This window comes from Lonchura striata, chromosome 10, assembly GCF_050655825.1.
Source record: "Lonchura striata isolate lonStrDom1 chromosome 10, ASM5065582v1, whole genome shotgun sequence".
Classification (NCBI taxonomy): Eukaryota; Metazoa; Chordata; class Aves; order Passeriformes; family Estrildidae; genus Lonchura; species Lonchura striata.
The window spans coordinates 11,520,639-11,546,569 of record NC_140712.1 but is presented as its reverse complement, the minus strand read 5'-3'; the positions used below and the strand labels follow the sequence as shown (position 1 = coordinate 11,546,569).

Below are 25,931 nucleotides of genomic sequence, written 5' to 3'. Positions count from 1 at the left end.
TTCTGCAGTGAAATTCATTCTGTGCTTATTGCCAGCCTGTGCTGGAGAGCAGAAAGAAGTTGTTTGGATTTGTCTGTTTGGAGGCAAAGAGCTCAACAAGGATGCTAAGGTCTTTTTGGGTGTGCCAAGTAAGGTTCAGAAACTGTTATCTGCCTATCCATAACTCTGTTGTAACAGCTTGGGGCAATGCCAGCCATTTGGAAGTTGTCTCTGACCTTTTTGTGTTTGTTAAGTAGTTATTCACTCCTTTACAAGATTATTTGTAGGGAAGTAGAAGTCCAGAACAGGTGTGCTTTCATAGCCTATAAAATCTCTGTTGGTTTTTGGATGTGAATTTGGCCTGATGCTGGAAGTGTGCTGCAGAGGAGAGAGCTGGCTCTGTGCTCAAAGTACACCCTTCTCAATATGCCTCTAACTTAGGACTTCAGGCTGGAGCTCTGTTTTAACATGTTCAAGTATTTCTGTTCTGGATATGACACATTTTGGCCTTTTTGTATTTGGCTTTTCTAATTTGACTTTCTCTTTAGGGATTTTGATGATTTGTCTTAGCACTTTCCTCTTGTTCTTGTTAGTATTAGAGTTAGTGAAAGTAGTCCTAAGAAGTGTTGTATGCTCATTTTTTTACAAATAAAATTTGATGTTGCATGTCCTTAAAAAATATTTCCTGTAATATATATCTGGAGCTGAGAATGGAAAACTTTTGAAGCAAATGTCATGGTAACACAGGGTGCACTGCAGTGGAGGAAGTGCCTTGGTTAAGTGTAGATATTGAAGTAGGAGCTTGCTGAATGTGCCTATGTCTCTGTGAGCATCAATCCCCTTTCCTGCTGAGAGTGGAGATACTGACAGGTGGTCAGTTGCTTCATATTATTAAAAAGCAGCAGTAACAACCCCTCCTTTTTTCTTACACATCTTCTGATTCAGCTGGATATGTCTGGATGTCTGTTATTAATCCATATTCTTTAGGAGGGGCAAACTGATTAAGAAGTTTGTCCTTTGGTTTTATATTGTGGCTTGTAACTAAGTTTTTAAGGAAAAAAATCCTCTCTCAGACAGGAGCTCTACTTAAAACTCTGCTTTTATTATGAGGATTATTAGAAATAGACATGTGGCTGTAAGCTTATATCTACTCAAAGGCTTGCATGTATTTTGTTTCAAATTAAAATAATTTTTTTTTTAGAGTTGAGTTTTCCTTGTAACAAACAGAAAAAAAATCTTTTAGGTGCTTCAGTTAACAGAAGGGATTAAAAAAATATATTTTTAGTAAATGATGGCAAGAATGGGTGACTGGCTTGTGTAAGAGTATCCTTATTTTAGTTCTTCCTCCTCAGCACACTCTATGCATTGTGCATGCACAATGAGCTCCTGATAACTCTTAGAAATAAAATGCAATTTGTCTGTGTGTCTATGGTTTGACATATAATTTACAGAAATAAAGACCTTGACTGGTATTGATTTTACTGAGGTTTTGATTGGACAGACAATGAGGTATGAAATAAAAGGATTTTGACTTCTATATTTTATACCTAAATATTTTTCCCCTGGTCCTGGGAATGGCTCATGGTGACATACTAAGGAACATGGTTTATTGAATGCTGAAGTACCATTGTACAATTATTTTAATGTAAATTTAGTTACTGAATCTAGTAAGGGTGAAAAGGTAAGTAGGATATTGGTAGACATTATATATGCTGTTTATCATTGCTGTTGACAAATCTGTTTAGGGAAATTTCTGTCATTACTAGTCTAGGACTATTTTCTAGGATTATTTTCTGAAGGCATGCAGATGATATAGGAATAGCTGTGTCTGTGTGTAGTGGACATGGGATTAAGCATGCTCAAAACTAAAGGTGAGGAAACAAAACCAAGTTGGTCTGATGCTATTTGATTCACTGTAGTACTTACTTCTGTGTTCTGGTAGAGGGCAGATGTGATTGGAGTGCAGGGGTAATGGGTTTTGATTTCTTGACTATTTTTACTTAATGAATTAATAGTTATAGTTCTTGATATTTATTTGGTCTGACAGCTTGCTTCCCACAGAAGATCATAATATCCCCTTTTCTCTGCATTTGAAAAAGAAACTGTTGTGTACCAAGTTAAATGTACATATATTTTTACTGATTTCTTTAAGGTTGTTGGAAAAGTGGTTTAAATTTTCCAACCATGTGCCATTACACTGTAAATAAACTGTTATTTTGAGAAGTGAGATTTGCAGGAAGGAACAATATACTAGGTGAACTCAGTATTATCTGCCTTATAACTGCTACACGGATCATAGAAACTAGAACAATACTACCCTAAAACTAGCCACTGTAACATGGCTGCTTTATATGAAGTTTTTAACCACATCAAAAATACACCATTCTGTTGGTGTTTCAGATAGTAAGCTTTGTCACAATACCTTCATTATGAGCTTAGGTTGGTCTTCCGGCTCGTATGTAGTCATCAGGCTTTACATTTCATTTATAGAAAATGCTTATGAGCACCTTTTACTGTACTGTAATCTTATTAAGCCAAGTTGCTGATGTTTTGCATTAGGTTTGTGCTTTGTATCCCTTCATGCTGAAGGATACAGTTGATCATAAATACAGCCTTAACTATTCTGTGTTTAGCAAAAAAAAAAAAACAACTTTAGAATTATTATTAATGTATACCGGTATTACATTTGTCTGTACACTAAAAAAAGCTCTGCATTGTTATTGCAGTTCTTTATAATTTGGCACTAAATTCTATTTACTTTTGAGTTGAATATTTTGGGGAATGTTTCATTTTCCTCTAAAAATGTTTTAAGTGTAATATCAATGTGTGTTTTTCAGAGGTGCAAACCAAGTAGTTGAATGACTTCTATTAGAATGCTTCTCACTTAAATCCGTGAGACTTTTCTGTAAATCCTTAACAGTTCTTGACACTGCTGCCTCAAGGCGCAGAGCCAGCATGTGCAGTCCCAAGGGAGCAGACCCAAGCACCAATCCCAGGCTGCTCGCTCCAGGAGGCATTTTGCTCAAATCCTTAGGGGAATGTTGACCTTCTCTTTCTCAAAAAAGTGGCACCTGCTGGCTAAGCAGGACAGGCTTCGAGGGAATTTGGAAGAGGATGATTTGGTCTTGGTAGGCAGTGAAACAAAACACGGGTCAGGGCTAAAGAAGTACTTGGCTTGAGGAATGGATGGATGGATAGAAAACAAAGCGAAATTGAGATTCTTGTGAGAGAAGCAATGTTTTGATCCATATCTAATGCTCTTTACTCAGATCTTTGCACTCATAATATGATTTTCCTTAGTGTTCACTGTTTCTTAGTTATTTGGATTGTGCTACAAAATGTGCAGAAGTAGTGCCTCAAATAGGTGGTCTTAATTAAAACAAAAAATTTTTTAAAAATTAAATGTTTGCTTGGTTGTTTCAAAATAAATAATTAGGTTCTTACAGAGCAGTAAGGGTTCTGAGGGATCTCAGCAATCCCCCAGGTTCTTAATTTTTCGTTTTGTAGAATGACAACAGATTGAGGAGAAAGTCTGTTTTCTATTTGCGAGGTCAGTACATAAAATGCTATTCACAGCTTTTTAATCTCATTTTGTAGTTTTATGGTCTGTGTGTTTAATGAAAAGTAATATATTTGGTAGGGAGCAATGAGATTTCGTGCTGTTATTTCCAGAAGATGACTAATACAATACAAACTAAATGTTTGTCTTTTTTGTTAGATTTGCATAGACTTAATCACAGTAATTGTGCAGTTTTGAGCTGAGAGTAAAATGCACAGAATTGTGTTTAGGCAGAATTTTTTTCCCTTCACCCCTTCACTACAAAAAAAAACCCCACAAACAAAATATTAAATCTTCAGATGCAAAAAAGTAGGCAGTGTTGAGAGGAAAAAAAATATAATTTGAATGATCTCTAAGTCCAAATTGGCAGGTTTTTTTTTTTTTTTAAATAAGCTATTGAGTTATTGAGTGTTAAATTCTAGACTGCATTTAGTAGGGTAAATTGCTTATAATTCTGAAAGCACTGATCCTGATAGGAAAGGGTGATAATTAGTTTCTAATATGGACAGAATTGCTGTTATTAGCTGTGCTCCACATGTTTGCTTCCCCTGTGGCATTCCTTGAGGTGCAGCAGATGGATGAACCAGGGGCAGAGGTAATGTGTGCCATGATCGGCTGCTGCTTTCCCCTGGGGATACTTCTGGAATGCTGATCTCTTCTTTTTCCTATTTTTTTTGGTTTTTTTTTTTGTTTTTTTCCTATCTTTTCTTTTTCAGCAACTTTGCTGAGATGTATCAGAATTAATTTATGGTATTACTCCTTTATAATCCATTAATCCAAGCATTTAATACCAATATGTTAATGTGTTAGAAAAGGATGGGCTGTTAGTGTGCTGGTATCTTAAATCTTACAAAGTCAATATCATGCTTAAATACTTTTCTCCATTCTGTAGGGTTGTGTCATTAATAGTGTGATTTTGCCTGATACTGTTATCTAATCTTTTGGAACATGGTCATGTTGAGAAATGGAGCCTGCTATTGAAAAGGATTGTCCTTTTCCTTTAAATCTAGCCAAGTAGTATCTGCTCTCATTTTCTTTTCTTTCTGTTCTTGATTAAAATGTAGGCAATAGGTTGTGTGTGGGCTTTTGTATTTGAGGATTTAAAATGTTATTTTATTTATTTTGAAAACCAGATCTATTTGAGGTAGTCATGCAGATTGCCATACCTTTTTGTCACCCCAACAGCGTAGCCTTGCTTGGGAAGCACAGGAGCCTGCCTTTGCTGTGCTGCAGGTGGGAAGGAGCCCTGCACTGGAGCTGCAGCTCTGGGGAGAACAGGGAGCCTGCCTTTGCTGTGCTGCAGGTGGGAAGGAGCCCTGCACTGGAGCTGCAGCTCTGGGGAGAACAGGGAGCCTGCCTTTGTTGTGCTGTGGGTGGGAAGGAGCCCTGCACTGGAGCTGCAGCTCTGGGGAGAACAGGGAGCCTGCCTTTGCTGTGCTGTGGGTGGGAAGGAGCCCTGCACTGGAGCTGCAGCTTTGGGGAGAACAGGGAGCCTGCCTTTGCTGTGCTGTGGGTGGGAAGGAGCCCTGCACTGGAGCTGCAGCTCCTGCTGCTGTCACAGCTGCAGCTTTGGGGTGCCCAGGGAGCCCCGGCCCCTGGGCGGGGCAGAAGACAGCACATGTGTTGGTGATGAGGAAATACTTCCATCTGTGCTTTGCAAATGTTTTCATTTTGTTTATGTATCTTCTTTTTCCTTCTCCTTTACTTATTTACTCTTCCTCCCAGACCATTTTACTCCCTATTGGAACTTTGCTGGAATTGTTTTCAGAGTAATTAGTGATTTTAAGCTAAGTGACTTTAAAGGTGAGGCTCCATGGGTAACTGCAAGTGTGCCACCAGGGACATAAAATTTGCTGAAACACTCTGGCTTATATTTTTGTGAATTTTTGCTGTGTAATAGCTTAGGAAAAAATACCTTCTACTTTTTAAAGATAATGTGTAAATATCAAAGATTTTTTTTTTCTTTTAATTTTATTACCTTTTGGTTTTAACCTGGAGTCTTGATCTGGAATGCCTAAAACAAACTTCTATAAATATATACTGTTAGTTAGTGTGTGTGTGTATGTATGTGTGTGTGTATATATATATATATATATATGTATTTGTTTTCTTGGCAGTTTTTTCTTCTCTGCTTTGGCTACCACATATTACAGATGTGGGTATGGAATATAAATCTACTGACAAGGAAGTTGCACCTTCTGTTTGAGGTTTGCAGTGTTTCTAGCACAGTAACTGCAAGTATTTTTTGTTTGCAGACTTAGAGAGGACATCCTTTATAAGACAGGATTTCAAGTGAGTTTTTTAATAAATGCTAATCCACTTAAGGCTTTCAGAAATGGCTGAGTACTTGAGTGCTTCCTAAAATTAGGTGAAGTTGTAAGGGGTCTGTGTCTGTCACTGCATCCTGTGGGTCTGGCAGTGATAGTGGAAGATCCTGTTTGCCAGCTATGGCAGTGTTTTCTCCAAGCTGTGATACATCATTTAGAGTAGTGTGTAACTGGGCATGGAAATGTGTGGATGCCATTGTTGGTACCACTGATGGTGTGAAGTCAGCAAAAAAGTTTTGCTCTGAAGTAGTTACTATGTTATTTGATAGGCTCACTGTGAATCTGGACAGTGTGAGGTATTTAATATTCTGGTTATGCATTCAAGTATTTCCTTCACATTCAGGCTGCTTAAATAGACTGAAGAGTGCAGAGCTCCTTGATGCAGGGAGTTCTGCTGCTAGGATTTCTCAAAGGTTATGTGTTCAAATTCCTTTGTGCTTGCTTTGTCTGCATACTTGGATAACATGAGTGTTCTGGATTAGTAGATGGATTCTTTGTTTTTAATGCAAAAAGTTGGGAATGGCCAAGATTGTGACTTGTCAGAAGGAGGCTCCTAAATGAAGAGGTCTTGTCAGATCCATCTATTGACCATTGCTGCCAGGCTCTGCTTCATAGTGATTGTCTGGAGATGGATTATTTGTACAATTCACAGCCAAATACTGGAACTGGAAGTGTATTGAGGAGGATGGAAACTTGGAGAACCATGAAATAAAAAATCCTTTCCAAAGGGAAGGATTGGCAGTCAGAAAATCTGTAGCATGTCCTAAAGACCAAATAAAAGGGTAAGCAAACATAAGAGAATGAGGGTAAAGTATTTAAAAACCAGTAAGTTAGTGCTCCACAGTGACACACAATTTTGTTTAAATCCTCTCTGTTCATAGTACCTATTTCAAGCAGGAGAACCTTCTCCTTTGTAGTGTTGATGTTTTTGGAAAACTCCTTTGAATTGCTTTATTTCTGGGTTTATTGCTGGAGGCTCACTTTATATATAAATATATTTATAATTTATACACTTATATATATATACTTTAAATTTTTTCCTGTGAAAAAGGCTAATTATGTTTTTTTTGGTGAGCTTTTCATTTTTTAGATTTATAACTCAAAGTCAAGTTGTTTGTCTCTTCATGCAAGGAGCAACCTCACCTGAAATGCCTGAGACAACACAGAAGAACTACATGTAACCAAAAAAAAACAAATCAGAGATTTTCTGTAGCAGATGTTTTTATGCTGCTTTCCTGCTGAAATCAACAGGAAATTTAGATTAAACCTGGTATCTTGCCACACACACGGAGAAAAAAAAATTAGAATTCTTAGGATCCTGTCCACCCTCTAGCATAATAATAAAATGGGTATTCTTTTGTATCTAATGGAATTTCATGATCTAGTAAAATATATTTGAGTTGTTGCACAGTATTTTAAATTTTTGAACTGTTTGAGCACGTACTTTTCAGTCTTCCAGAAAGACTCTTTACTATACCATATTCATTTTATGATATGAGCTGAGTAAAACTCTTTGTTCTAGGAGGGAATTTTGCCATTTGATGTACTGTGGAAATTTAAAAGTTGCCTATGTCGTCTGTATATTAACTTTTCTATTTAATTCTCTATAGAAATTCTTGATATTAAATTAATGAAATATTTAATCACAGTGGTGTCTCTATTCTGCCTTAGGATACTGATTTTATTCAAGTGTTACTCCTGTGATGAACCAGTTCAGGAATTTTGTTTGCATCTTCTTCCACATTGTACTAACTAGAGCAAAATTATTTCCATGCTATTTGTGTAAAGGACAGGAGGATACACGCATGTGTGTAGATGCATTGGATTGTCATAATTCAACACACATAGTATCAAGTTTCTCCTAAACAGAGAATTTGACAATTTGTTACATTTTTACTGATACACTTTTCGAATGGTGACCTCTACAGGTGGTTCATTCTTACTCAAGTTTTTTTGAAAAGAAAACAAAATAAATCCTAGAGAGAGAATTTTCCTTTCCAGTGAGGCTGACAACATCAGGGGACAAAGGCAAAGCTGGAAAAAAAGCTCACTAGAGCAGTTAGCTCTTATTTCCTCTTACCTCTTCTCAATAACATGTTGTCTTCCACCCATGGTAACATTTTGCTGCTGTAACCATCTTTGCAATCACTAACTTCTGACAGTATTCCATTATTTAGCAGTGTTCATAAAGTTGATTTGGGGATTTTCTATACTTCTATACTTTTTTTGGTTGAAATATAAGGTATTTGTGGAAACATGTATCACTAGGTTTTAGTTAAGCCATGAGCTTCCGTAGGTTATCCATTTTTTTGTGTTAGTATACACAAGGCTTTGAGGATAAAGTACTTTTGCCTGTGTTTTTAGTTGCTTGATGTGATTTAGATTCAGTTTGGAGCTCTCAGCTGCTGTTGGCAAGATGCTGTGATTGAGCTAATCAGCCCTGCTATGAACTGGCTGTGGTCTGGAAACTTAACAGCCTTAAGATTGCTGCAGGTACATAGTTCTAATTTGGGATTTGTTTTAAAAGTGGCTTTGAGTGGATTTTCTTGTGTGAAAGATGGCATACACATAATAATGACACTGTTGTAATTCTAGTCAGTATTTTTCTTAGGCCTAATATTAAGACTGATTGACATTTTTAAAATACAGATGCTTCCTTTTATAATTTTTATTTTTTATTTAGCAGAAAATTTCTTGATGTAAAAAAAGTTGTAAAATTTGTGCTAGAATGAGGGGTGTTGAGATGTAATTGACTCTCAATAGAAAAATTGTTCAGTACAACACTAGATCAATATAGGCACCACAGGAGATTCTTCTATTACTTCTCTGTAAAGTAGCATTATAGATGGCATTACTCTGGATTAAATCAAGTACAGCAAGTATAGAATTTTGATTTGAATTGCACTTCATTTCATACTTAATGGAAAATATGATGAAGTGGCTTAGCTTCATCTGTTTTTTTGCACGCTTTTATAAACTGCTAGACTCTGATTTCATAATGGAAGAAGAATCCATATTCAATCAAAATTTTGTAGGAAGAGAGTGTATTAAATTTTAAGACTTCTTGAAAACCTCTAATTAGTCCTCAGATGACTTAGAGGCTTCACAGGTCTTAAGTTCTACCATGTGTGAAGGTCTTGAGCTTTGAACCTTCTTCTCTTTGAACCTTTTTTAATAAAAGCAGGTATTGATTGTTTTTCTGTGCTCTTCTTATTTGTCCTCTTTTTAGTGTAATATTTAATAGGATTTTTTTTAGTATTTTTCTCTTGTTTGTCCCATAATACACTCAAAATTAAAATAATGATTGTTCTGAGTCCTTAAGGAGAATAAAAACTAAAGAAATCTTAGGGGTTAAAGGGTATACAGTGTTCTAGTTTCTTGATAATTGGTTAAGAATATACTTAATGTCCTTACTCAGGGAAAGTGCTGCTCTGATGTTTAAAAATTCAACTTTTAAACTTTAAAGTGTAGAAGGAAGTGCCTTTTTTCTTTAAAAATGCAAGAAATAAAATCCAAACAAATAATTTATCCCTGAAAATTTTTATAGTTTGATGATGTAGTTGATAATATACACAAAATTTTTTTTAAAGCCAAATTGCAGATATACACCTGAGTGATGCACATGTTTATTTCCTTTGTGTGACCTTTTAAATAGAAGCTTTTTTTTTTTGCCATTAAGTAAATGAAGTAGAACAAAATTGTTACTGGAGCTCTTGTACTTGAATTTTTACATTTGATTCAGATGATTCTTGCCAGGTACCTTACTGGAGTTTGTTTAATTCACTGGGCTTTCATATCATTTGTGGAAATTCGATCAAGAGCTTGTGTTGGTTTGTCTGCCAGGGAAATCCTGTGAGTGTCTGCGGGATGGGCACAAAAGGACACCAAAGTCATCTTGTTTAGCCTTTCAGTTATGTGAGAATATCATCTTTGTTTGAGTTCAGGTGGAGAGTATTAAGGTATGAATTCACTTCAGTTTACAGGAATTTCTTAATTATCTTAAAATATGTGGGCCAGCCTTGTCCAGAGGAGTAAGTTTTGCATTTTTAATTCATGTGAACATATGTTGTGGAGCTGTATGTGATGTTTATTCTGAGTTGCCCTATTACATGTGTGAATCCTCAGGTCTTCAGAAGCCTCTCTGGGAGGGAGGGATGATATTTATCTTCTGAACCTTCTTCAGTAATCCTTCCCTTATAAACTGGGATGTGAAGATATTTGATGCCTTATTACCCTTTCACAAAATGTAGTCTGCAAAATATAAAAGTACTTTATGTTGAAGAGTAGTAGTATTCTTTGTTACTGGAATAGAAGAAATTCTTTCCCAAATATCAAGTCACAGTTGTCTTTTTCAAAAAGGCAGAAATTCTGTTCTAATTTTTGGTTTTATATATTTAACAGAATGGGAAGAGTCTTTCATGTGTTAAAATTATTTGATAACTCTTAGAAATTGTAACATTTTTATTTTTAGTGGTTGAGCAAATCTGGGCACTTACACAAATTTCATTGTATTGGAGTGTTGCAGTATGAATAAGTAAAGTACAAAATTAAACAAAGTCTGAAAGCTGTTGTTAGATATAAAAATGCATCTATATAGAGAACTGAATACAGGATGTAAGACAAAGTTGCCATCCAAAGAGGCAATATGGTTAAATTGACTTGTTTTGGCAATGCTTAATATTCTAAAATGCATAAGAGAAAATGGGATATCATAATTTGTAGAAGCAACTTATTTGGCACATGGAACCCAAGGCTCATTTTAGCTAAACTTCAAAATGTACTTTGAATTTTTTAAATAAAATTTTTACTTTTTTTCTTTTTAATTATGGAAAAAACAGAGGGAAGGAAATTCTTGAGTTTTGTTGCCATTTACTTTGAAGTAGTTTATTTTTCTAACTTTTGGTTAAAGTTCTAGTAAGTGAACAATAAAGTATGTGTGGGAGTTTTCTGGCAGTGTTGAACTTCCTGGTAACCTGTTTCTATCCTAACATGCAACAGATTCAGTATTTTAAAGATTTTAAAATTAGGTTATTGGTGTTTAATGTAATTGAAACAGGCATTTATTCAGTTATTCTTCTCACATACTGACATAGTACCTACCAATGGTTCAATAAAGCCAGTAGTCCCAAAGTAGACTGCAGGATTTTATGCATCACCATATAGTGATGGCTGTTTTTTTTTTCTTTTATTATTTTTTCCCCTGAAAAAAACACTAGGTATTTTTTAAATTCCTTTTAAATACAGGCAGTCTCAGAGGTAGTAAATGCTTCAGAAGTGATGGGCTGGCTTCCCTTCACAGAACCTTGACTTTGGCTTTCTCTGATTCTTGTGCTCTCCCTTTCCTCTCTGCCAGCACTGGTGCTGTCCCACTAGTTTTCTACTAGTTTCTTTCTGCACAGGTTTGCTGCAGGTCCCTACAACCGTGGTGCTTGTGTGGGGGAAGAAGATGTGAGCCAGGCTGTGGGCAGTGGGACAGTGAAGTGTTAAGGGAAGCAGGATGGCCCCCTTTGGGTGGCAGCCAGCCCTTAGCTGTTGGGAAGATAGGCTGTGTTTGCATACATAAACCTTGACTCATAAGCTGTTGTTTGGCACTGGTTCCTGCATCAGAATCACTTGCTGGAGTTGGGAAGTGCTGCTTGCCTCTGTGAAGGCTCACTCTGCAGAGGAGCTTTGGTGGGGCTGTGCTTGCAGGCTGACTGATGGCACAGGTCTGTTGGATGCTGCGCTGGTGGGGACCAGCAGTGCTGGGGTCTTGAAGGGCTTAAGAATTCTTCTACTTCTTATTCTTGCCCACCTTTAATATTAAAATTAAGAGTATTTGTTCTATTTTTAATGTAAAATCATTTACTCCAGTGTTCTGTTAAATATCCCTAGAAATTGTTTCCTAAAATGAAGGTGTAATTTTTATAGGAATGACATTAGGAGACTATTTAGTGCTTTTGTAAAAGGAGAGATTTCTGAAACATCCTGGGAAGAGGAATTAAAGAAATATAATTATTGATTGCCACTTGCTTTCTGACTACTTACCTACCTACTTTACATTAGGTAAATGTTTTAAAGTCTTTAATACTGTATTATTATTGTAAGGATAATTACTAGGTAAGGGTGCTGTTGTCCACAAAAAGATTGTCTACCATATTTTATTGAGTTTCAGCCTTTTCTAGCTGTAACCTACAGAAATGCTGTAACAGCATAGTTGGAGAAACAGCGACAGCAAATTTATATTGTATTCAAAGCACAACTTGTCCTAATTTGAAAAAAAAAAACAAAGGCATGAGTGCACTTTAGCAGCAACAGGTATGTCCTGGCTGTTAGGGTATGAAGGCAATTTAAAATGGGGTTACTTGACTATAAATTCCAAATCTAACTTTTTTGTCAAAGTTCTGCGTCTGAAGTGTGCATGGTTTCTAAGTGCATTTTATTAAGAGTGTTTTAACTCATGTAACACTTGTTACCAGAAAAGCATTGAAAACTCAGATTTCTATAAAAAGTGTGATATTTAGGATTTAAGCCAAGGAGAAATGTTATGCAGTTGAACCAGACTACGGAGTATTAAATTAAAAGCTAGCAGAAGAAATAAAAGGAAGATCAGTAAAGTCTTCAAACAGGGAAAAAGGTCTTTGGTTAAGAAGTAAAGTTGGAGAAATCTAAACATCTTCACTGCAGATGCAGATATTTCTGGATTCACTTCCACCAGAGCCAGACTCTGTCAGATTTAGTAGTTATTTTTAGAATAGAAAAGTAAATTGGTTTTTTTAGTAGTTAGTGGGATACTACTTTAAATTATTTTCATAATAGTTGCATGTTTCTGCTAAACTAGCAGTGTTAAACTATTTAAATTACTCTTTAGCATTTAAAGACCACAATGCTGAACACAGCATTTGTTGTTACTTCTGTGCTGCTGATCCTCTAACAGTGTGATTTTGTTCTTTAAGGGTAGTCTTTCCATATGTAAAGCTCTAACAATATGGCTATACTACCAGAAGAATGTTAAAATGTGGATTGTCCTGAAGGGCAGCAGAGATCAGTAATCAGCTGATAGCTTTTGGTGATGAAGGGAGAAACGGGTGTCATACAACTTAGTCCTGCCATAAGTTCTGGTGACATGTCTTAGTTCAATGGGAAGAACAGCCTTTCTTTTAAACAAAGGGAAAGAGTGGAAAGAAGAAAAACAAATGATTTTGGGGATGGAAGGTGAACCAGGCTCCCTCAGACATCTCAGTTGTGGCAGTGCTGCTGCTTATTAGCACAAGGCCCATTAACATCAGGCCTCAGTCATCCTTCCACCTCGTTTGTTGATGTAGGAGACTGAACTGTATCATATCAGTTTTCCAGCTTTGTGGGCACACCATCATTTACTGCCACTCACACTAAAGGAGCTGTCAACACAAAGCCTGACTGCCTGCTTCAGGAGGCAGCTAACAGGCCAGGCAGCAAGGAGCTTGATTCAGCAAATATTTGAGCAGATGTAATGATACCTGGCACATTTAAAAACAGATTTCTCTCCTTTGTCAGAGAACATATTTTTTTCTTAATTTGAGAATGAGATTTAACAATAACAGTAAAATCTCTGTCTAATAAGCTGTTGGAAGAAATGTCTCATTGTTGAGAAAATAAAGGTTTCTTGTGGTGGTTTTTTTTGAGTTTTTTAAAGGTGTCTCAGGGTCCAGCTCGCAGCACAGGCTGTGCCAGATCTCCATTTGTTCATACGGGATTCTGGCTTTGACTTTTGGAAGTAATGGAATTATTGAGAACTGTTGGTTTTGGACCTCTGCAGAAGGAGAACATCTGGCAACAGCTTTACTGCATTCCAACTTGCTTATGGAGGGGGAAGCACTTGTTGGTACAAAATGCATACTGGAAAAAGTAGTCCTTGACACTGCAGGCTGATGCTAACTTCCATCAGCTCAAATTATCAGTCCTATAAATGCAAGTAGAGATGCTTCTAGAAATTTTTTAATAGTTTACTTTAAACCTTTTTTTCCCCTCCATGCCTAAAATAATAGAAGAAAACACATTTTGCCCTAGGCAGCTCTTTTACTGGGGGAAGAATGTGCTGCCTTTCCCTTGCACAAACTGGAAGGCACTTCATTGTTCTGCAGGGCAAATAGTGGAGCCCTAATCTCACAAAGCTTCTTTCTTGATTGAAGACGAAGTATGGAGGATTTCTTCTTGATTTTTAGAAAAAGAGGAGGGAAATAAGTGAGATAGGTTCTAATAAGTCAATGTTGGCTATACTTATTCTATTGGTTTTTATTGACATCTAACTTAGAACTATCCTACCACAGCTCTGGTTTAGGTGAGCAGATGTGCAGTGCTTGCATTTATCCATTAAGCATTCTTCTCTGTTTAAATACTGAGCAGATAAACTTTGTTTTCAGAGTTTGGAAGAGGATGTTTAATGCTGAAATTTTCATACAATAGACACTTTCCCCCAGCTGTATTGAAAGAACCAGAATTCTCTCGTGACAAACTTAAGTTCACACAACCCTAATGTGTAATTTCTGTTTTGCTTACTAATGAGAGTTAATTCCTGCAGCTGATTTAGATGTGCTCTTTAGAATAAGAAAGTGTAAGAAATCACCTTATTGAGGATGTACCTGTCTAGAGGCAAAGTTAAAAATCTTTCAGACTTCTTTGTATTCTACATGCTGTTTTATGAAAAATGTGAGATGTTAGTGCATTGTTTTAATGTGAGAGGCTGAGATGCCATGCTGCTGGTAATAGATTTTTGATTTCAGTATTGTAGGGTTGCCAAAAATCAGATACAGAGATACTGTGTACCTTGGCAAAGTCTAGATTTTCTTCCACATGCTTCTATGAAATGGCTTGATCTAGATCTTCTCAAGTTCAGACTCAGGCTTCTATGATCTCAACAGTCTTATCTGTACAAGTCTTTGTTTCCAGTCACATTATTGTAAACATGGAGTTACACTGGCATTCTCCTGGCTGTACTGTACAGTATATTTGCTTTTATGCTTATGACTCAAAATTCTGCCTCGCTATATTCCAAGGTCTTTGTCTGATGCTTGATTTTTCCACTGGTTCACCTTCATGAACTTGGAAAGTCAAAATAAATACAGTTTCTCAAAAACTTTTTCAGTTTTTTTTTTTTTTTTCCCCCTCAATCTGCTTGATATGCCGGAGGGTCTCTTTTCCCTTGAAAGATTTTAGTGTTAAGGTATTTATGATCTTTTAAATATCAATAAAGTAATTTTAATTTGTTGCAATTGAGTTATCTTAGTTGTATGTGTATAAAGATACATGGCAATCATCATCACCATGAAAGGATACTGACCTCAGGCTGATCTTGGAATTAGTTTTCAAGAGGATCAAAATTTGGACACCTTGTGATACAGTAAACGGTTAAAAATATTTTTCTTAACATTTTTAGACATGTTCTTAGGAAAGCTGTCACACTTGCCATGTTTTCTTTGCTCATGAGAGTTAAAGCCTCAGTTACACACTCTGTAACTCACATTAATTGTATTCTGGTGCCTGAATTGGTAGTTTTCTGTACAATTGTGTTGTAATACCGTTGGTAGCAGTAGCTATTGCCAGTAAGGCTGTATTAGAATATTTTTGGCCTGGTGTGTGCAGTCTTGTGACACTGGCCTTGATTTGGTGTGTTTATATATAAATATATATGTGTATATATGTATTTGAAAGTGTGTGGTTATATAAAGCAGTTGAGTCATAACTGAAGTAACCACAGGAACATTTGCCAGTAGAAAGGATTATTATGATAGCTAGTACTGTAGGGCTGCGACTTTCATGTTAGAGCTGTTCAGCCTGATACTTCATGGCTTAGCACAGAGAGGGGAATAAGCAGCATGATGCAATTTAATAGCAGTTTAACTGTGTGTGTTTGTGTGTGAATAAAAGCTCTGGGTTGTACCCCTGCTTCATCTCTAAAGCTGGTGTGCTTTATTCACGTTTGTAACCAGCGAGGCTTCAAAACATACTCTGTGGGCACATATGCAAATATTATTTGTATCCTATAATAACAGGATAATTTATGAATATTAGCATTTTAATTTTTTAAATTTTAACCTTAAATTGGATCAAAGAGTAATATTAAAACTTGTATTAATATAGGTAATTTGGAGTGTGTGTGAAGAATAGCTTTACTGGGTAGTGCTCTGAGCACCTCAGTGAATTTATAACAAAATTACTTTTTTTAATAGTTTAAATGCATTTTAAAAATTGTTTAAATGCTTTTTTTGTCATTAGCTTATGCTTAAACTGTCTGAATAACTATACACAACTAACAAATGCTTGTTACATACAGTATTATAAATATACTCTCCTCTTTGAACAGTACCTGATGTACCTTTTCTGGCAAGGTGCATGTAGAAATGTGCAGTTTTCTGGTTTAGTACAGTTTGTGTGGGAAATGCCAGTTCCAAATTTATTTTGAGCGGGTTGTATTGTATTAAAATATCCAGGCCATGCCAGGTCACTTAGTCTGTTTGGTGACATGATTTAGAGTCTGGGAAGCAGGGAATACGAGGAAAGAGAAGCAGGTAGTTTCTGATATTTCTGTAAGGGCACTGCTCTTACAGGAATTAATAACCCAGTGTTGTTCTTAGGGGATACATTGGTTTTATTGCAAGAAATTAATAGGATTATTTGTGAAATCAAGTTAAAAGTAGTAACAGACTTTTTTAAAATAGTAAATTATATTTAGCTAATGAGTGGAAACAAATCTAAAACATACTTGATAGTTATACAGGAACTGTACTGCCAGTACTGACTTTTGATGCTAATAGAAACTTTTAAAACAAATTCAAGCTTTTCTTCAGTTTTCCTGAACCAACAAGTTTGTGGTTTTTTTTTTTTGGTGTTTTTTTTTTTTTTTTCCTTGTTTTTTTTTTTTTTTTCCCCGTTTTCTTCTGAATTTATATAATGTGTTCTGGTGCTTTAGAAAAAGTTGTTTGAGCATACACCCTGAAGTTTTATTCTTCCGGAGAAAATACTGTTCTTACAAACAATTTTCTGTATGCAAGTACAGGTTTTAAACAGCTTTACATGCAGGGAGAATTCAATTTGATGATATATTAAGTTACAACTAACTTTTAATACCTGCCAATGCCAATATTGGTCTAAGTTTTGGTAATTGTCCAGGTAAATTGTATACTTGCTGTACCTTCCTCCAACTTGAATAATTTTATTCTTCTGAAGTTTTAATTGTGATTACCTGTTCTGTAGATAGAAATTAACTTTGTATAGCATATCTTCTGACTATTATTCAAATAATTTCCACAATGACTGGCATAGTGGATATTTTTTCTTTGCTATGTCAGATAATCATGCTCTGGGAATCTCCAGGATAAACTGTTTCAAAAATGAAAAATAATTTATTTATCACTATTAATAATCACAGTTGATATTTCAAACAGATCTTACAAACTGATCTTTGCAAAGATTAATATTCAAATGGAAGCCAGTGTTTTATGGGTACTAATTGAGGTCCCCTCAGGGGCTCTTCAGTCCCTGCAGGGCTTCCTTGCACTTTTAAATCCCCGCCATTAGAGACTGGTAGTTAAGATGTGAACTCCTATTGTTATGAACCTGCTGGGCAGGTGGGGAAAGATGTGAAAACTAATAGGTAAACCCAGAAAAATCTCACTTTTACACTGTGCAATAGGTTAAAGGTTCAATCAGTGACATCATGGCTCAATTCGGGGAGGAGAGTGAGCAGCATTGTGCAATTTAATACAATTATTTTGGGAAGTTTCCTGAAGTAATTTTAGAGTCCAGAGGTGGTACCAGATGACAGACTCAAGATCATGTTTCTGTGATATATCCATAGCTCTTCCATGGGTTTTCTCTGGAGCAAAGGTACAAAAAAGGATACTCTGCTGCTCCCATGGTGCCTCTAATAAGCAACTCTCTTACTGGGGAGGAACTTTGCTTTTTGATCTGAAGGGATCAGGGGAAATTTGGTATCTGTATGCCGGAAGACAATTAGTATATTCTTCAAGAAACAGTCTGCATTGAGCTTTGAATATTTTATTTTCCCTTCATGCTTGCACTTCCCCTTTCCTTTATTGTGGAAGGTGGATGGAGAGAAAGTTCTTTATTTATGTAGTTTGAAATGAAAGTGGTTTGTCTTTTACCTAATTACAGTGTTGCATCTGAATTTATCCCAATGGCACTCATGTGGTTAGACAATTGACAGGTTGCCTGCCTTTCATTTCTCTTCTGAATTTGATTAATGTTCTCAGCTTTGGATATTTTAAGTCTACTTTTCGTTGTGAGTGTCATTCTGGTCCTCTTGTCATCCGTGTTTTTTCCAACTCCCTGAGTAATAAACATGTGGAACTTGTCTTTATTTATTTGATTTGTGAATTTTGAATTCTTTGTTAGAAAAATGGTTTTATTATATTATTGAAAATATTACATCTAGTATAAAAAGAGGAAGTTTTAATTGAAAACAACAAGAAGAGGCTAAGAACTAGTCTTAACCTATTGAAAGTTAAAATATTTGAGTAAAGTATTTCACCATCAAATATTTCTATTTTCACCCCCTTAAGAGAAAGTCTAGACCTAAAATATAATTTTGGGTAATAATTGGAATCTTACTTCAAAGTAGACTTTAGCAATATATGGCTTAAAGGTAGATTGATTGTTTGTGAGTCTGACATGCAAAACACAATCAGTGCTGTTATAGTTTGTGCTGTAGGTTTTTTTGTAATTGATTTCAGATGTTGAATCTTATCTGAAGGAATATCATTACTGCGAAACAAAATTGGATAAAGAAGCTATAAAAGATAGAAACTCATACCTTGAGTACCTAGTATAACAATCTACAATGTGATTTCTTTTTGTCAAATCATTTATTTGATCAACATCATAGCAGATGGTAACCCTATAAAGTATATTATAGTGTTTACACGAACATTAGAGCCTGTGTGTCTTGTAATAAGTTTTAAATATAGTCTTCTTTGTCTTATGCCAGCAAGAACAACCTTCATTTCAGTTTGATTGTAAGATCCAATTTTTTTTTATTAGATGAATGTTTGGATCTGTTTCTTCAGAATGAACACATATGTTGAAGTAATGAGGCAACAGGTTTCTTCAGGTTTTCTTCTAGAATAGCTTGAAATGCTCACCGCAACATCATAAAAGTGATGTTCAGCAAAGCTTGTTTAGAATCCAATGCATAAAGGCAGAAAGCATCCTCATGTCTTGGCTGGGTCTCCCCGAGGTGAGTCAGGACACGCAGCCTTTCCTGCAGGCCAGCTGAGCTCTGGGGTTTGGGCTGTGCTCCACGGGCTGGGCTGGCCAGGGTCAGGAGTGTCCCGGGCTGGCCAGGGTCAGGAGTGTCCCGGGCTGGCCAGGGTCAGGAGTGTCCCGGGCTGGCCAGGGTCAGGAGTGTCCCGGGCTGGCCAGGGTCAGGAGTGTCCCGGGCTGGCCAGGGTCAGGAGTGTCCCGGGCTGGCCAGGGTCAGGAGTGTCCCGGGCTGGCCAGGGTCAGGAGTGTCCTCGCTGGGACACTCGGGCAGTGCTGTGGAGGTGCCCTGTGAGCCAGCCCAGCCCCAGTCTGCCAGCTGAACCTGCTCGAACAAACATCACACTTACGAGTTACTCCCTAATTAAGCTGCAGCATATGTGCTATACAAGTAGTCAGTTTTGATTGAGAGCTATGAAATCATGAGTCATTTCAATTACTTTCTGTCCTCAATGCCTACTAAAAAAAGGAAGTGGGGGTAGAACCTTGTTTTACTCCTGTCTGCCTGAATACGTGTCTCTGTGTTATTGGACCTTCATAACAACACAGTTCAATTTCCATCTTTTTTGCTTTACCTACGGAGGCTGAGATACTGCAGCCTTGCCCTGCACGTTTTACAGTGCTCTGCTAACTGTCAGAGCTTTCCTGTGCTCTTTAACATCCATGATTAATTAATGGATACTGCAACTGGCCACTACATTGCCTTGTGGAAGGGGTCATACAATGGTGATGATCCCCCTAGTTCTTCTGTTCTCTTTTGCCTTTTCCAGGAAAACACTAGAACTCTTTTCATGCCACTTTTGCTTTGAGACTTTATTGAATTTATTACCATAGATGGTATAGATAGATTTTATTAGCAAAAGAACATGACCATGCTCTTTTTTACCAATTGATCCCCACTTCAGGGGCTTTACATTTAAAAGTGAATCTGATGGTCCTGGCTCGGTCATGTAGTATTAATTTTTGCTGTGTTAATGTGTGCATTGTTTGTTTGTGCCCATCCTGCTAGAAATGGTCGGGGTCTTTGTCTCATGCAACATTTGGGTGGTTTTCATCTGTCACCCATGGAAAACATATTAGTGTACAAAGCAGAACAGATTCCTTGAGCACCACGGTAGACACACATCTGATTTCCTGGTTGAGTGTTGCTGGCTACCTGGGGCAGCACTTGTTTGGTGTCTCATGTTGATGGAGACCAAGGGCAGCAGAGGTAGCATTCCAAATCAAATCCAGATGTCAAGCAGCAGTAAGTCAGAGTGCTGGTGTTCTGCATGCCATACATGATTCCTTTTTTCTTGTAGCCTTCACAAGGCATCTAAAAATGTGAAAGCACCTTCCTTGTGTGTAAGAGATAGGTCTACATGTAAGCCTGTTTGGGGCTTATAAGAATGAAAAATGCTGCATGAAAAGAAGGAAAAGGACACCTGGCAGGAAAAAGGAAGTTAGCTAGAATAGTCAACTGTACTGGGCTTTTTTAGAAAAGCAGAATTCTGGGAACTAGTCAGAAATTAGTTTTCTTCCTATTAGAAGCGGTTACATTTTGGTTTAGAGCAGTTTCTTTAAACAATTTATTTACATAATTCAAATGGTACAATTAAAATACTTGAATTTTTAGCTGTACATGTGCTGATTAAGCAGAACCATAAGTCCTTATGTCCCACTCACTCAAATTTTCAAATGAGTAGCATGTTTTACCGATTAACATCTGAACACTCTATACATAACCATTATCTGGTTGCATCTTTCCTGAAATGGGTTGGTATAACCTACTGTATCTTAAACTTTCCCAAGGACTTGGTCTTGCAGTAAGATATTTTTTTTTTTCACCCCACATATGTCTCTTCTGAAATGAAGGCAATGGAAGACTTGTTATGATAATGACTGGATTACTAGCACTGTTGTTTCTGGCAGAAAAGAGACAATTGTGCCAAAAGATTACTTTTGCCTTTGTCAGTGCCAGCCACGACTCTTTACTCAGCTCCTGGACCAGTTACAATGAAACAACAATCCTGTCAGCTGCAAAATGCAGTAAACTTCCCCAAACCACTGGCTCAAGATAGTGGTGGTTTTGCGTTTTCAAAGAGCATTCTTCAACTTTGAGGATCTTTCCTGCAGCACACAAAAAATGTCTGTAGTTTTTGGGTGATTTACTGTACTTTCAGTTTAACGGGTTTTTTTTTGCAGGCTGTCTTTGTCAAAATACTATTTTATAGCTTCATAAAGCACATTTCTTAAGGAAATTATGATTAGAATAGCAATAGTCCATAGATAGGTATTTACAGTATCAATTTACATTCGATTTTGCAGTATGGCCAAATGAGAAATATGCATGAAAATTTTATAGTTGCAATATAAATTTAGGGTTTAGAGATGGTTGTATGGAGAAGCTTGCACTCTACCCTTATTTATAAATTAGGACACTTAGTTCTTATTTATAAATTATGACATTATAAAACTTCATAAATAGTTTATAGTATATATCACATAAAGAATTTATGCTTCATATCAAAACTCCTGATAAGAAAAGTTCATATGGCAGGGAAGTTGTGAGTTGCATTTTGTAGGCCAGAGTGCTTCCAAGCCTACAGTTTAGGATGGAAGTGTTCCACACGTGACAAAAAAAATCTTGTGAAGCACATAATCAGGAACCTAATCCTTATCCTATAGGAATTCAGGTGCTTTTGCAATTAGCTGTTTGGGTTTGACCAATCAAATTTGGATAGAAATTGGATAGTACATAGGGCGTATATTCAGATACGGTGTTTAAAGATCCTTTCCTTCCTCTTTCTCTTGTTTATTTGCATAAAGGGAACTGATTCTAAAAGAACCGTTACAGAGTGTAAAAAATATTACTGTTTTAGTAGTGCAGAGACCATGATTCTCTGTGGGCTTTTTAAGCCATTGAAATATAACCAGTCTGTCTTGCCTTTTTTCCCCATTATGCTAAAATATCTTGTGTGTCACATAAAGGCCAAGCAGGGGAAATAATTTTGCACATTTTACAATACTTAAGCAAGCCACAAGAGCAAAGAGTAGATAACAAGTATGTGTTCCACAGTATGTGCTGCAATATTTCAGTGCTTGCTTGAGATGCAGATAAATCGGGCTGCTCAAAAAGCCATGATGTTCACATCGTTGTGCTTGTTTTGTTACTCATGCTAATTTCTTATGGATTGGGTTGGGCAGACAGCAGATTGGCAAATTACTTGGCTTTTTAATGCCCCTGTTTTCAGCAGCTGCAGGTGTCCAAATGAACAGGTTCCTCTGTAGCCAGCTGAATTAATAAGGAAGCTGTTCATCTGAAGTTTTGCTTTTAGAAACATTGCTTTAAGTATACGAAAGCAGATGAATTTACTTAGTGTATGGAAGCAGATGAGTATTTTTTCAGCTTGCATCAGAGACCATTGTTTTTGCTATCATTTCTTACAGGTTGGTATTTTTCTTTTTATTGCTAGGTATGGATGAGCGAACAGGTGCCACATCCTGGGGAACAAGCGGTCAGCCAAGTCCTTCATATGAATCTTCAAGGGTAAGATACCCACGTAATAATTCATAATGAAAGTTTATAGGAATGCACAGCGTAAATCAGCAGATGATTTGGCAAAGTTTTTGAAGGGAAACTCCTTTAAATATACAGATTAGCATCTTTTAGACACTTTGAGGAGCTACAGCATCAATTTAAATTTCTAAGACTAAAAAATATATAGGCTTAGAATTCATGAAAATAAGCCATATGTATGCTTGAATTATGAGCATGTATTTTATTTAACATATAGTCAGAAATTGGAAGTAGAAGTCATGTTACTTAGGAGCAGATTTATTGGCAAAGTGTAGGGAACACTTGCCTCTTTGTTAACATTAACCACTCTAGTATGTGCTGTGTCATGATGTTGAAGACAGGCTTTTCTTTTTAAATATCTTCCTCCTGTTCTCGTTCTTGCCTCATCCATCCCACTTACTGAGCTGAAGGTTCTTGCTAGTATTTGATATCCTAAATAACGTGACCCTTTTCAAACTTAACGCAATGGTCAAAGCAAGCTTGCCCCAGTTAATCACATTCCCTTTCATCTACTCCATTTTCTTTGTATGAATATTTACTCTCTAAAAGGACAATGAGCTAAGTACCTAAACTAGGTATACACAGCAGACCTGATGTTCTGATCTGAGTGCCTCTGAGTCAGAGAGCTGTGCTAGCACTTGAACCTTCGCAGCTTTCTTGTGCTGTGGAATGAAATGGGTAGGCTGCAAGACCTTGTTCAGCTCACTGGGTATTGTAATGGCCTCTGCCTTACTTTGGAAGACAGCAGTAGAAAGGTTTCTCATTAAGTCCTGATTTTTCCACTGATCATTAGTAAGTAAATTATAATAAATGTGGAAGTACTTTATGTGTGGAAGAAATATTTCTGTGCAACATGGAAATTCCACATTCTTTTAAAACTTCCTGTATAACCTGGGGCATGGAGCTGAACTTTCAAATGCCTCCTCTATATTTGAAATGCAATCTTACTCTGCAGCTTTATGTAACTCATATTTTTATCATGTGTTTGGTGTTTTGACTCTCATTTTTTATGTTGCTGATCAATTTGAATCGATTATGAGTTAAGCTGACCTAACTGGAATTTGAGCTTGTGATTAATTGGCTGTGTGGCTGTATTAATCATATTTTTTTTATATGGTAGAGGATCAGCCAGCTAATACTTGAGTAGTGTAAAGTCAGTAACAGTAAACCTTGTGTGGTTTTTTTTTAATGGGTTTTTTTTTTATTTGCTTGTTGTTTTTCAAAATGAGGCAATAAAAATGGTAATCTGGAATGTCATTTAAGTGACAAGAGTTTTCTTTTAAAGAAAACTCAATTCCTTTTCACAGGAAAATTTAATTCCTATGTTCTCCCCAGAAAAGTGAGCACTAGAAATATATATTCTCTGTATATAGAATTGATAAAGACTAAGAGCCATGAATTAATTAATCCTGTGGCTGGTATCTTCTGAAAAAAAAAAGTAGAACACAAGAATTTAATTTCTGAATTCACTGAAAAAGCACTGGACTTTGTTTACCAGTTTAAATCAAGCTTGCATGCATAAATTTTGGCTATGTTGTATGGTCTTTAGTTTTTGGTTTTCTTTCAACTAATGAGGCAAATTACTGATTCAGGATTTTGAATAACGATAACTTCTGTCTACTCCTACATGTGCTGCTAGACCAGATGTCTCTGAGAAAGAGCAGAAATGAGGGTGTGGGTCTGTATTGTGAGAGTATAGATTGGTTTCTTGGAAGGCAAGGCAAATTCTACACAGCCTATTACATTTCTAGGTTATTCCTTGTGTTGATTAACACAGAGTTTAAGTAAGCTGTAATTGTCTTACATGTTCAAATTTCTAATCCAGTGCTTTTCCTCATTATTTCAATAGAGAATGTTATTCTTGTCCTAATTGTTCTTACTACTTGTTTGTCTGTTCACAGGAAAATGGCAGTCTTCATGGAAAAAGCTCAGACCTCTCCACAGACATAGAAAAATTGAAATCTCAAGAGGTACCACTTATTTTTTTTATATAGTGTGTGATTTTCAACTTTCTTTTAAGTCCATGTCCAGCCTACTACTAGAGTTTTCTATTAAAGGTCACAATATAGTGTCAAAATTATTAAGAATTTCAAGTGTTGGCTCACTGTTGGTTGGAATTTCCAAAGACACAGAAAGAGAAACAGTATTCAATAATAGAATTGGAATTTGGTGATAGTTTAGTGCATACCTGTTGACAGCTAATGAAAAAAGGTGATGGAATACTGGCTAAAGGATATTTTTCTTTCCCAAATCCTGCTGAAAGTCTGTTCAGTTCAGTATGAATGGTCTGGCTGTTGCCATCAATGATGCATAAGGAAAGAGTGTGAGTATAGGGCAAATATTTTGCTACCTTTACTACTGTGTACTCTCCTAGCAATACCCCAGGTCTTTGCTTAGATTTCCTGGACAGAGCCAACCTTATGGACATGGTTTTTATAGCTGTTGCTGGGCTTGCTCTCTGCTGTTTGTGAATTCTTCTGGCTTTGGTTACAGTTTTGGCAAAAATTACAAGGATTTTGTGCTGAAATTTATGGAATTTTTTGTCCTGCGTACGCTGCCCAGTGATGCAACTGAGTGCTACCATGTTCCTGTGTTCTAAATGGTTACTGATATACCTCATAATTTTTACTCCTTTTTTCCTGCAAACACCTTTATTTTACATGCCACTTCTATATTCAACCAAGCTGAAGAATTGTAATCTATTGGTATCTGCTTGTATAGTGACTGCTCCTAACCTGTGATTGGTTCTTGGTGCCGTTCCTGAATCTTTCTGCTCCTGTATAACCTCAGAGTTAGGGTGATTAACTGTATGCACTAGCCAAGAGGAGGGTATACCATCCATTTCTACCTCATTCTCTGTTCCTTTCTTGTTGCAAAGTCATGCATTCTTTGATTGCCACTGAGCTGTGATGTGATAATGTTCTAAAAACTGTAGAAAAATAGTATTTTGTCTTACATTGCACCATAGTTACCACACTGTTATGGCATTAAGTTAGTTTTGAGAGTGTTTGTTTTGTAGTTTTGAGCGTGTTCATTTTGTATTTATTTACACCAGATTTTATCTAGTCTTTTATTACCAATTTCATGGTTAACTTGCTTTGCAACTTTGCACTAACTTTTAGTTATGATTATTTAAAAAAAAATTGCTATCAACAAACTTTACTGTATTTGTTTACCCACTCTTTGATTTATTCATGGAATTATTGAAGACTGTTGGTATGGGTATGTTTTTCTGGGGGAATTGGGGAAAACATATTGGTAATTTCTTTTC

General features: G+C 36.5%; 1 protein-coding gene across 30 annotated transcripts in view; it reads left to right on the top strand.

Annotated features, from left to right (window-relative positions):
• Nucleotides 1-25,931, top strand: part of TCF12 (transcription factor 12) — a 160,332-nt gene that overhangs the window by 18,663 nt on the left and 115,738 nt on the right. For all 30 annotated transcript variants that reach the window (XM_021546319.4, XM_085588252.1, XM_085588256.1 and 27 more), the window contains 2 exons: nucleotides 22,557-22,630; nucleotides 24,562-24,630. In XM_021546319.4, the coding sequence (XP_021401994.1) occupies nucleotides 22,557-22,630; nucleotides 24,562-24,630 (143 nt within the window). The remainder of the gene's footprint in view (nucleotides 1-22,556; nucleotides 22,631-24,561; nucleotides 24,631-25,931) is intronic.